This window comes from Panthera tigris, chromosome A2 (assembly GCF_018350195.1).
Source record: "Panthera tigris isolate Pti1 chromosome A2, P.tigris_Pti1_mat1.1, whole genome shotgun sequence".
NCBI lineage: Eukaryota > Metazoa > Chordata > Mammalia > Carnivora > Felidae > Panthera > Panthera tigris.
In genome coordinates, this window is record NC_056661.1 from 16871929 (window position 1) to 16884794 (window position 12866).

The 12866-nt window shown below is 46.7% G+C and overlaps 1 protein-coding gene across 2 annotated transcripts in view; it reads right to left on the reverse strand.

The window, feature by feature from the left end:
* The window catches only part of LOC102956214 (SREBF chaperone), a 73312-nt gene that overhangs the window by 28295 nt on the left and 32151 nt on the right, over window positions 1-12866 (reverse strand). For both annotated transcript variants that reach the window (XM_042978814.1, XM_042978815.1), the window contains exon 2: window positions 8516-8725. In XM_042978814.1, the coding sequence (XP_042834748.1) occupies window positions 8516-8637 (122 nt within the window). In that variant the 5' untranslated portion in view covers window positions 8638-8725. The remainder of the gene's footprint in view (window positions 1-8515; window positions 8726-12866) is intronic.

Below are 12866 nucleotides of genomic sequence, written 5' to 3' on the forward strand. Positions count from 1 at the left end.
GGCTCTGAATGTGGAGAGGAGTCTCGGGGCCCAGAGCTAAGAATGATGGAGCTTTAGCTTCACTACAAGATGAAAGCAGGCAGTACACTCTACATCTACATTCACTTTCCATACCACAGCTGCCCAAAACACACTGACTGAACCAAAGGCAGCCTGCTTCTCAAACTGTGAATTAAAAAATATCTGTGAATTCCAGGAGTCTAAACATGGCAGCAGGAAGAAAAAGAAGGGCAGCACACTCCAGAGCATCCAGCTTTCTCAGGATGAAGTCTACAGGCCTTGAAGTTCTTCAAAAGGCTCCCAGCCATTCCCCAACCTTGCCTCGGAGTCACACAACTGCTCTCTTGCTTCTGAGGCTCTGCCCCTGCTGGAACACACTTGCCTATTCTTCTCCTAGATAACTCACCTTGGCGGCCTCACTTGCAGTACCACTTGCTGTAGGAAATCTTTCCCCAAATCTGGGTTGGGGCCCCTCCTTCTGTGAGCTACCAAAGGACCCTATATTCACCCCAACATGGTTCTTACCGTTGGCAACGGACCTGCCTGTCTGTGTCTCTATACTAGTCATGGTTCCTCTCACTGAGCACCTACTATGTGTCAGGCACCGATCCAAGTGCCTTCCATCTATCTGCTCATTTAAGCCTCAGCACAACCCAGTGTGACATGCAGAAGCTATATCCTCACCAGAAGGTGACAAAACCAGGATGTCAGCACAGGCATCAGAGTCTGTGCTCTTACCATCACACTCTAATACTGTGTATTGCATTTCTGTCTTGTTAAAAAACTGAAACATCCACACATTCCTTTTAACATAGGCAAAAGAAAAACACGCAAGAAAAAGAGTCTACAAAATTGCAAAATGCAAGGGAATAATCATCATCCACAGCTACCAAATTCTAGCCAAAAGGAAAACTTGGAAGAAAACTGTCAGGCAATTTTCAAAAGTAAAAACACTCACTTTTCCAAGGTTGGAAAACAGACTAGACATTTAAAGAAAGAAACTGTCTGGAGATTTCTACAACCACCCCCATGTTGCTTCCGCAAAACTCGTTTCTAAGACCAGATTATATCTTGGCTTGGCCTGATCTTACAGGGGCAAAGGAAATGAACCAGGTCTCCAAAACCTCCCCTGCTTTTCCTGTCTCAGCTCCACCCATCCAGCTGCTCAGGCCAAGCACTTTGATCTTGATCCTCTTTTTCTCATATTCCACATCTGGTCTTCAGACAATCCTGAAGGCTCCACCTTCAAAATATATCCAGACACCACCACATCTCACCACCTCCAGACCTTCAGCTTAGACTAAGCAACAATCAACTCTCACCTAGAACAATGAATGCACTAGCCCAGCTAGACTCTCCGCTTCTACCCCTGAAATCACTTATCTCTTAATCAAATATGGAACTAAAATCTCCAGTCTCCCCCCCACCCAGCCCACACACCACCTGCTACCACGCCTGTATGGCCTGCTCCCCACATCTGGCTGCCCAACACATCCCCAGAGGCTGCTGCCCTCCCCTTCTCCCTTCTAGTCTTACTTCTGGGCATGCTGGCTCAACTTCCAACTGTTAGCATCTGCATCTCTCTCGCTTGAGACTGTTCTGTTGCCGCTGGAGGCCTCTCTGCCTAAGCGGTGGGAACTGATGCTGGCTGGAGGCAGCCCTCAACCAGTGGCTGATGTTGTGTAGATCAGGGGTTGGGAAACTACAGCCCCTGGCCTGTTTCTGTGTGACCTGTGAGCTAAGAATGGTTTTTACACATTTACAGGGTTACTAAAAAAACAAAACTACATGACAGAGACCGTATGTGGCCTTACCAACTGGCCCTGTAGGGAAAGAGTCTGCTGACCCTGGCACAGTCTGGCTCCCCCACACCCAGGTGACGAGCTCTGAGGTGGACATCCTGCACCATTTCTCAGCGTTCCCCAGTGAGATCACACAGCTTCCTGTGGTGGTAAGTTGCTGGATGATGCTCCTTCCTATTTCACTTTTCCACCTTCCTACCAGTGCTCACTTCATTTTACACATTAGCTACATGTATGTACTCAAATCCTTGTCTCAGGGGAGCCCAAAACGAAATGCTCCCCTTGCTCTCCCCAAGGCCAGCCAAATTCCTGCTTGTCCTTCAGGGCAACACAGCCTTTGTATTCCTCCCATCCCAGGCAGGTAGGCACATGTCTTCTGTTCTCCATGGCACCCTGCAAACACTGATCCTAGAGACTTCTCATCTGCATGATTAATATAAGAAATGTACAGGGAGGGTCCATGCCATTTTAATTTCTGCATCCCCAATATCAGTCACATAAAAGATGTTCAGGAAATGTTCAGGATTATTTATCTACCAGATGTTCCACGCTCGAGGCTGGCTTCATAACCCATATGGCTGCACAGTACCCCGCGCTCAGAAGGTCTCAGCGCTTGGGGTTTAATGCTCTGCAGTAGCTCTATGGAAATTCTTATTTATTTACTTACTTACTTATTTATTTTATTCTCAAGTTAGTTAACATACAGTGTAGTCTTGGCTTCAGGAGTAGAATCCAGTGATTCATCTCTTACATGTAAGACCCAGTGTTCATCCCAACAAGTGCCCTCCTTAATGCCCATCACCCATTTTCCCCACCCACCATGCCCATCAACCCTCACTTTGTTCTCTGTATTTAAGAGTCTCTTATGGTTTGCCTTCCTCTGTTTTTATCTTATTTTTCCTTACCTTCCCCTATGATCCTGTTAAATTTCTCAAATTCCACATATGAGTAAAATCATGTGATATCTGTCTTTCTCTTATTTCGCTTAGCATACTACCCTCCAGTTCCATCCACGTTGTTGCAAATGGCAAGATTTCATTCTTTTTCATCTCTGAGTAGTATTCCATTATATATACATAATTTGGCTATTGTTGATAGTGCTGCTATAAACATTGGGGTGCATGTGCCCTTTCAAATCAGCATTTTTGTATCCTTCAGATAAATTCCTAGTAGTGCAATTGCTGGGTCACAGGGTAATTCTATTTTTAATTTTTCGAGAAATCTCCTGTTTTCCAGAGTGGCTGTACCAGTTTGCATTCCCACCAACAGTGCAAGAGGGTTCCCCTGTCTCCACATCCTGGTCAACATCTGTTGTTTCCAGAGTTGTTCATTTTAGCCACTCTGACCAGTATGAGGTGGTATCTCATTGTGGTTTTGATTTTTATTTCCCTGATGATGAGCGATGTTGAACATCTTTTCATGTGTTTGTTTGCCATCTGGATGTCTTCATCGGTATGGAAATTCTTAATAAATTTATCTTTAAACTTGCTTTTGAAGTGAAGTCCATCACAGCACAGCATGTGCTGAGGGTATGGACTGTAGGCTCACCCATGGTCCCTCCTCCCTGGGACAGGTTCTTGACCACCAGCTCCTCTGCCCTCTCACATCCCAGGACCTGGCCCTGCCCTTCTTGTCCATATATCCCTTTTGTTGCCACCCTGGCAGGGGCCTGAATATAAAAACAAGGGGGCTTGGGGTCAGATGTACACATCCCGTTGTGTCTTGGGGCAGGGTGAGGCAATGGCCATCCCCTGGGCCAGGGTGGGCTTTTGGATGGGGAGGGGGGACCTTTCAACCACTCCCATGCAAGTATATTTAGGACCTTTAATGGTCCTTTCCCCTGCTTCTTGACCAAGCTGCCGTGCGCTGTCCTGTTGCCCTGCATCCCACAATTACACGGATGCTACTGGCTCTAGTCTCAACTCTTCCTCACTCCCAGTCATCTAGGATGGAGGTTCAGGAGATGCCGAAGACAGATGGAAACATCAGCCTCAGAAATGACACTCAGAGATGTTGCATAAGGCACTTATCTGGAGGCATCAGGGTGGGAGATGTTTTCTCTCTTCCCCTCTCAGGGGAGAACAGTACAGGGCTAGAGGTGGGGTAGCAAAAGACTAGAAGGCGGTATTTCTGAGACCTCCTGCCCTTTCCTGCTTGAGGAAATTTGGGGTGGTAAAGGAGTCTTTGATCTCCCACAGGCATTTCAGAACTTTTCCAGAGCTTGTTTGTGAGGCCAGGAGTTAACCTCTGCTGGGGGTAGGCTCTGGCTCTGGCATGCTGAACAGGTCAGCATCCTGGAGCAGCTGCAGGAGCTGGTCCCTTGGGCTCTCAAGTGCAGGCTTCAGGGCAGAGACGAGGGGTGCTCTGGGACTCATTCTCAGCTACCCAGCTGGCTCTCCAAAGCACAACTGCACATAAGGCTTCAGTTACTTAGATTTCTTTCTTGATCACAAAGAGAATATAAACGTGTCTACAGTGACCACATGGGCGTAGAAAGAAGGAACCTTTAATACAGGCCCCTGTATGCACACTTCCCAAGGACTCATGGTGATCTGGGGAAACTTGAGATGTGGGGAGATGGGGGGAGAGGTGGACAGAGACCATGCAACAGATGTGCAGCCCCAGCTCAAAGGTACTGCATCCTGCCAGAGAAAATGGACGAGGAAAGGGGCCAAGCCTGCTCTGGAATACCCACATAGTTTGCAAGATTACCGTCCTTCATGAGGTTTAGAATGGCCTCACTATGATTTAACTTGCTCTCCAAATGAAAATCACCATCTCTAGCCATGAGCAGCAGGCTGTAGGATCAACAAGTGACCCAATGACCCTCACGTTGACCTCTGCTCTGCACACAGGCAGTCCGCTAGCCTGGCGCTCGAGCACTCTCTCTTCACCCAACAGTGCACCCACCACATCCCAGGGCGCGCAATGGGAGCAACGGCGCCCTCTGCCTTGCTGGGCTGCTGCTGGGCCACACCCTCAGGTCCTGATGGCCTAACCTCTAGGAAATGTGAAGACACCTCTTGCCAGTGTCTACATGCTGCAAGTTTCATCAGATTTTCCTGGAGGAAAAAGCATTCACTGTTCCCAGGGTGGTCCAGTGCTGAAGAATGGGGTCTACAGCTCAGGTGGCTGCCAGATCTGAACAAGGACATCAAGTGCAGGGGCCCTTTGAGTTCAAGCTGCACAAGGGTCTCATTCCAGGAACAATACAAGATGAGCAACTAAACAGAATCTAGGTATCTAATGAAATTACTAAATGCTATTACTCACACTCTGTTTTCTGCAGGCAACCCGAGGCTCTGAACAGAAGCAGGAACCTGCTCTGCAGAGGGAAGGTTCCCAGGTCAGAAGAGGACACGGAGGCTTGTGCCCTGAGTCCACAACATCTCATCTCCTGCCCCAAAAGACCCACAACCCGTGGATTCTCTGATACAAACTTTATCATTTTTGGAGGCTAACAGACTTCATCTAGCCTTGGAAAATGTTTCCTAAGCCAATCAGATTTTAAGAAAAGTTGTTAAAAAACTCTTTTGCGATAACTCGACAAAGATGTTGGTTTGAGAAAGTAAGTACACAGCACTAAGAATGGGAGAGTACAAGGCTGATTTTTCTCTTCAAAGAAAAACTTTGGACTGCAAAGACATGAGGAAACTGTGGTGCCGTCAGAGGGCGGGACCAGAGGAGGTAGCAGGTTCTTGGAGGGGCTTGCCGGGATACTCCCTTCCCTGCCCATTTGCTGAACGAGCTGACTGTTGACCTTAAATGATGAAGACGAAGACACCACTTACTCTTCCTGCAGGGTTCAGCTCAGAGGCTCTCCTCCAAAGAAGCATCCCTGACATTGTCTCCCTTTGCCCCAAGGCCAGGTCACATCTGCTGGGCACAATATCCAATGTCTTGGACCCACAACTGTGCACTTCTGAGAGGAATGATGTGTGCATCACTGGTCTGGCATAGTGCTTGGCATTTATTATGGCCATCTTTTGTTTTTTTAAGCCATCTTTATTGAGAAAACCCAACTTTGTGCTCTCTCCCCAACTTCTGTTATATAGGGCTACTGCCTCAAAAAGACTGTTCTCTGTCTAGGCAGATCCTGCCAGGCCCTAATCCTGGCCCACTGCAACTGAGACCATCTCTCTCAGGCTTCTTGTTCAGAGAGCAAACATCTTGCAATGAAAGCTATCAGCACCAAATAGTATTCTTCAAAACGTTCATATCACGTTTTGATATGATATCAAACGTGATATCAAACTTCACGGGTGAAGTAGAGAAAGCACAGGGTTTTCCACAGGGACCTGCCAGTCATAATATTTACCACTTACCAGCTCTCCACACTAGTTTAATCACCCTTAAAAAAAAATCTAGGACACAACCACCCCCTCCAAGGATGTCAGGCACCAAATGGAACAGTGTGTGTGTGAAAGGAAAAGCATCAAAGGACCTACAAAGCCGGAGGTCAACGAAGATCAGTCTTCCTTTCCTTCCCATCAGCCTAGTCCTACCCTGAGCCTCACCACCCACCTCTTCCTCTAGACTGATGTTCAGCCAGAAGCACCTGTGAAATATAAGGCAGGCTTGGCTGCATCTGGGCTGTACTGGTTGTTAAATATTGTTTTCATCACATCTGCCTCTTCCCCAACTTTCCATCCTATTCTAATTCACCATGAGTCAAGAGGGAGTTCTCCAACCTTGACATGTCAGCTGTCTCCTAAGGTTTTCATACCAGAGGCCCTCATATCATAAATCCAAGGACTGTCTGTTTCTGAAACATTTGTGTAATATCAAATTATTCATTCAAAGATAAGGCCCAACTGCACCCAAGCAGCTGCTACACATATCCTACATTCCCTGTCCAGGAAGCTGCCTGGTCTCAGCTGGCTACACCCAATACCCAGAAGATGAACAGCAAAGAGGAAACATACTTTCCGTTTCCCGTAGCCAGAGTTGTGTTTGTGGAAGGGGAATCACAACTACCACCTCCTCAACTCAAACTGCTCACCGAGCAGACAAGTTGAATCCAATGTACTCATCCATCAAGTATTTCTTACCATGTTCCCATGTGCTGAGGCATGTGTAAAGAGGCCATCGAGGAGCTGAGAACTTAGTGGAGGGGAAGCTAAGTTCTACCACCCTCAACAGAAGGCAACATCAGTGATAATAACCATGAGTGTCCCCACACACTGCTGCTCCAAGAATCAGAATAAAAGAGAAAACTCTTTTCACTGAAAGGTGATAGAACTTCAGAGAAATTTTCAAGAAAGACACAGTCTAGTGGTTCTCAGCACATGGTCCCCAGGCCTGGGAACTTGTTAGAGATGTAAATTCTTGGGCTCATCCCAGACCTGATGAATGGAAATTCTAGGGTGGTGCTCAGCAATCTGTGTTTAGCATGCCGTCCAGGTGATTCTGTTGCTAGCTCAGGTTTAAGAGCCATGGATTTATCACATAGGCCAAGCCTGGGAAAGTACGATTTTGAAGGAGAGAGACGATTTTTGAAAAGTATGATCTTGAAAGAGATTCTGAAAGAAATAATTAACCTAGAGGAAAAAACAAGAGCTATGTTCTACTAATTTATCTCCTATAGGATGTAGCCATAAGTATCCTCTACAACACAATCTAACAAAATTTAAACATCAGTATAAATACACATCCACAGCGGGGACAGTCAGGGTGAGAGAGTGTCATAGTGCTGGCACCAGAATCCCTAGGCCTAGATTTAAATCCCAGCGTCCCTGCTTATTAACTGTGCACACCATCCAAGTCTTCAATCCTCGACCTCACTTTGGTTAAATGGAAATATAACTGGACCGCTTCCCAAGGTTATTATGAAGCACCCAGCAGGAAATTCTCAATGAAAGATGCTCATCTTTCTTAGTCCTAATTAGAAAAGAGCTTGGGATCATTAACAAACTGAACAGTGAGCTCAGTCCTGAGCCACCCTCCTTCCAGCACAGCAATGACTACATCTAACAAATGTCAGATGTACAATGAATATGGAAACCAGAATTCTTTCCAGAGGCAAGGATCATACAGTTGGCTCTTTTCATGGCTGTCAGTGTTTTGGAGCCAAAAAGGCCATCAGATATCTTCTTACACCGAGCCTATCCTTTTATAAGCCACAGCCTTCAGCTTCTGTGAGGCCCCGTGATAGAAAGACAGATGTGGATGGAAGGCAGCTACCACAACAGTCCTTGGTGACCACAGCTGGCCCTGAGAATCAGCAAGAGATCAGAAAGAGGCTCCTCGTGGCCCCAAGAAAATGACTGGAGAGCACAGAACCAAGTCTCTGGGTGAGCCTGAACAAGGGTGTCCAAGAAATTGTTCATATGGACTTGGTTTTGCAACACACTCAAATGCTCCTGCTCTCAACCAGGTACCAAAATGTACCAAAATGAAACTGTCACTGTTGAGAAGGAAAATTAAAAAATCATGCCTTTCAATCATCTTGTGGTTTCTTAAAAGCATTTAAACATTATTCTGAAATAATTTTGAACAAATCTGGAGAATCCCTACGTCAGGGCCAGACTGGACTGTTTCAGTCTAGTGGCTAAATACCCCAGGACTAGAGCTCTCCACCCAGCAGCTTCAACCAGCCACCAGTCAGTGTATAAAAAGTATACACAGTCCAAGGGCTACCGAGCAGTCAGAATTAGGAAACCTACTGTCCCAACACACTGGCCCAACATATCCAGGACAACTCAGAAACATACCAGCAGGCTAAGATGCAGAGCCCCGTGAAGAGGATGATAGGGATGGGGTAGGATGCACAGAGCAGCCCATGGTTGTAGAAGGCCTGAGATATCTTCTCACGCAGCCTTTCAGTCAGGGTCATCCTCAGCTGAAGTCACCTTGTTGCCATCCCGGAAAGTGACCATGGATCAGCCTGGTGCACGCTGGACAGCACTGACAATGGACACCATCTGCAGAGGATGGGAGAGAAAAGGGAGAAAAGTCAACATTAACAGCTAGTACTGGTTCTGCACACTAGGGCTGCTGGGGGAGGCAGCTGTGACGTGGGTGGAGACATGTTTCAGGATGCCCACATGCAAAATCTGGAGACATCAATCCCAACACACACGTGCACGCGCGCACACACACACACACACCCACCCACCCACCCACCCACCCACCCCTGGTCAGCTCTTAGTGACTGTGGGCAGTTTCTAAGTCAGTCTAACTAAAGAGGCCAAAAGACTGCCCCTCTAGTTCTGATAACAAACTCTCAACCCTCTTCCATAGAAGGAATTTCTAAAAGACCACTCCCCAGGGGCTCCTGGGTGGGTGGCTCAGTCAAGTTGAGTGTCTGACTCTTGATTTCGGCTAAGGTTCATGATCCCAGGGTTGTGGGATCAAGCCCCCGAGTTAAGTGTAGAGCCCATTTGGGATTCTCTCTCCCTCTACCCCTCCCCTGTTCACATGCGCACACACGCATGTGTGCCCCCTCTCTCTTGAAAAAAAAAAAAAAAAAAGACCACTCCCCAGACAGGGCATTGTTCTCACAGGGGGCACAAGAAAGCACAGCTGAGTAACAGATATCACCTTTAGCTGCCCTCTGACAGAGGGGTGTTCTGGACACCCTCCCCACCTTTCTCTAGGCACAGGCAGATCGACAGAAATCCTTGGGGGAAAACTTCACACAGGGGTGGCCCCTCAGAAAACACATTCTTGCACAGTGTTCCACTGGTAAAGAATGTTCAGTGGAGGGGCACCTTGGTGGCTCAGTCAGTTAAGCGTCCCACTCTTGGTTTTGCCTCAGGTCATGATCTCACGGTTTGTTTGAGCCCTGCATCAGGCTCTGCGCCGAATGTGCAGAGCCTGCTTGGGATTCTCTTTCTCCCTCTCTCTCTATCCCTCCCCACTTGTGCACTCGCTCTCTCAAAAAAAAAAAAAAAATGTTCAGTGGAGTCAGCCTTTAACATAAAAACACCAAAAAACCCAGGCTCCCGACAGAAAACAAATTCACTGTGGCTGCATCATTAGGTGGAAGCTGCTGCTCTTGGTGAGGCAGTTGTTCCTGGGACACAATCCTGTTGCTGCCTGCCCAGCAGCTGTCTTCTTTCTGGCACAAGGGAACCACCTCCCTCCACAGGATTGGGCCTGGACAGACTGTCAGTCAAGGTGCCACTCCCTGACCCACACCAGGCCGGCTGGGCCTTTGTCCCTGGACTTTGACTTCTGAACAGACAGCAGCAGGAACTGGATGTGGTGGTGCTTATTCAACCCCAAGAGGTTCCCGCTCCTAGGATCACGGCTCCTCTGACACCAGCACTTTCTGAAGATGAGGCTCCACAGCTTTTCTTCCCAGTCTGTGAGCCATCCCATATCCTTCCAATAAATCCTTTCTGCTCGTACGAGTCAAAATTAAGTTCTGTTGCTTCCAACCAGAAAACCTTAAACCAGTAAATTCAGAATAGAAAACTCCAGCAGAAGCCAGGGATCTAGAATTCCCTCCTTACTGAGCTCTCCAATGTTACCCTAGAATAAACCTACTTCTCCTGTTCCCCGTTGCTGTTTTCTTTGGTCGGTGCTACTGGGAACCTGCTGGGACTTGTGTCTTGGCTTGATCAGGCTCACTGATGGAAACCTAGGCCAAAGAGGTGACTCTTCAGCAGTGTCAAGACCAGAAACGAGAAGCAAAAGGAGTCACACGACAGCCAATTCACAAGAAGACAAATGGCTGCCAATCTTTCCACCTTCCTGGAAACACAAGCCTTCAGTGCATATGCAATTTTCCAGTCCAGCAACCCTCTAAGGAAATACAAAGAATCCTCTGTGGGCCAATTCAATAGGAAATGGATAGAGGAGCCAGCAGGTAGCAGCTGCTGGCCCAAGTAGCAGAGGTGCTCACAGTAGCTCAACAATTCACAAGGCTCACCTGGAGCGTGACAGGTCAAAGAAGTCTCTAGCAGTGCACCCACAGCAGGCGACCCACAATAGTGCCCACCACCCAGCGTAAACAAGGATTCTGGGAAGCATTTGTTACTGCTCCTGCGCCACCGGCCTTCCATCCTGCCCCTGGGGTGGGGGTGGGGAAACAAACCTTGATGAGACGCACACCTGTGGAGAGACACTATCAAGAGGATCCCTGAAGACCGAAGGCCATAAACTAGCTTTTCCAACCTCTGTCCTCTGACAAGTCTCTCGTCACTTCCCTGAAGTGTCACAAAACCAAGCCCTCCAGGAAATTCTGATTTTGTAATCCCAATCTCCTTCTTGGCCTCCTCTGCACACACATCGGCAATACAGGAGGGGTCAGGTCGCACCCCTGCAGTCCAGCTCTTACAAGCGGAACTACAGACAAGAGAAAAAACTATCCAATTCACTTCCGGTTTGCAGCAAATGCAACTCTTTCTGACATGATCTTAGTTAATTTCACCTCCCACTGACCTTTAGTAGTTATACTAATAGTTAATTTTCACAGCACCTGGAAAACAAGGCAAAAAAAAAAAAAATTCTAGTTCATGGCACACCAACCTACCTGAACCTACCAAGAGGAGACATTATTCATCTCTACTCCACTGTACACATTTTAATGCAAAGCTACTCCAAAGCAAAATTTACCCAACCTGATCCAAAAACCTGTTTTTCTTACATTGCCCCATACTCATAGGTTTCTTCAGATCAAAATCTATGGCTCTCCTTGAATTTAAAGAGAGAGACACAACATGCACAAAGGATGGAGGCCAGGAGGCCAGGAGGCCAGAGTGGACCACATTACATAAAAATGTAAACAACCCTGCCGCCTGCCTTTGTGGGAGACCCCACTATAAGCAAAAACAAAGGAGTTTGTTATTAGACACCTAAATTACAGAGCTGTGCACACGAAGGAAAAAACTCCTAGAACCAGTCAGAACAGCCCTCAGGAATTTTACAGAGGAACAAGCATAGATCAAGTCAGTCACTCTGGCTCAGAAAATAAAGGGCACTAGGAATGGAATGAGTCCATGAGGACAGACTGGGGAGGCAGGCGCATCCCACTTTGCTGTGAGCTCACTTGAGGTGCCCACAGTTCTGAACCAGCGCCAAATTATGAAAATACATGTGAAAGTTTCAGAAAAATCCACACATACACGGTATGTTAACATAAGAATTTTTTTAAGATGATGGTCTTTTTGTGCCTATATTCACCACTCAACATTTAAAATTCTCTTCAACCAACTCACACATTAAGAAACAACCAAGAAAAGGGCACCTGGGTGGCTCAGTCAGTTAAACTCCTGACAGTGGCTCAGGTCATGATCTTGCAGTTCGTGGGTTCAAGCCCTGCATCGGGTTCTGTGCTGACAGCTCAGAGCCTGGAATCTGCTTCGGATTCTTTGTCTCCCTCTCTCTGCCCCTCTCCCACTCCTCTCTCAAAAATAAAAAAAATGTTAAAAAAAGATTAAAAAAAAAAAAAGAATCAACCAAGAAAAATAAATGTGCCAAAGGAAGGTGGAGGAACAGGGAAAAAAGATGTAAAAAACTATACAGACTACAGGCTCTGTCCCACAGCTTTCCAGGACTGTTTGTTGAAAATACTCACCATCTCCCCCAATCTTTGGCTACACTGGAACTGTCACACTTGTTCTTACCACAAAGGTTTACAGACTATCCCATTTCTCTGGAATAAACGCCTAGAAGTGAAACACCTAGGGTAGTATGGTATGTTTACATTTTCTAAGAAACTGCCAAAATATTTCCCAGGGTGCCTGTACCACTTTACATTCCCCCCAGCAACATATGAAACTATTTCTTCTCATCCACCATCATTCAGTATTTCCACTATTTTTTTTTAGCTGTGCCAACAGGTGTGTACTGATAGCTAATTGGGTCCTAAGTTATCCTTTCCTAATGACCAGTGACACTGAACACACACGTGTGCCACATGTCTGTGTGTATATGCCTCAGGATGTTATATATGCAAGATCATGTCATTTGCAAATACAGTTAGTTTAATTTCTTTTCTAATTTTGGTGTTTTTTATGTGTTTTTCTTCTAAAACTGTCTTGGCTAGACCTTCTAGTACAATGTTGAATTGCACTGGTGAGAATGAATCCTCATCTTATTCCTGAGCTCAGGAAG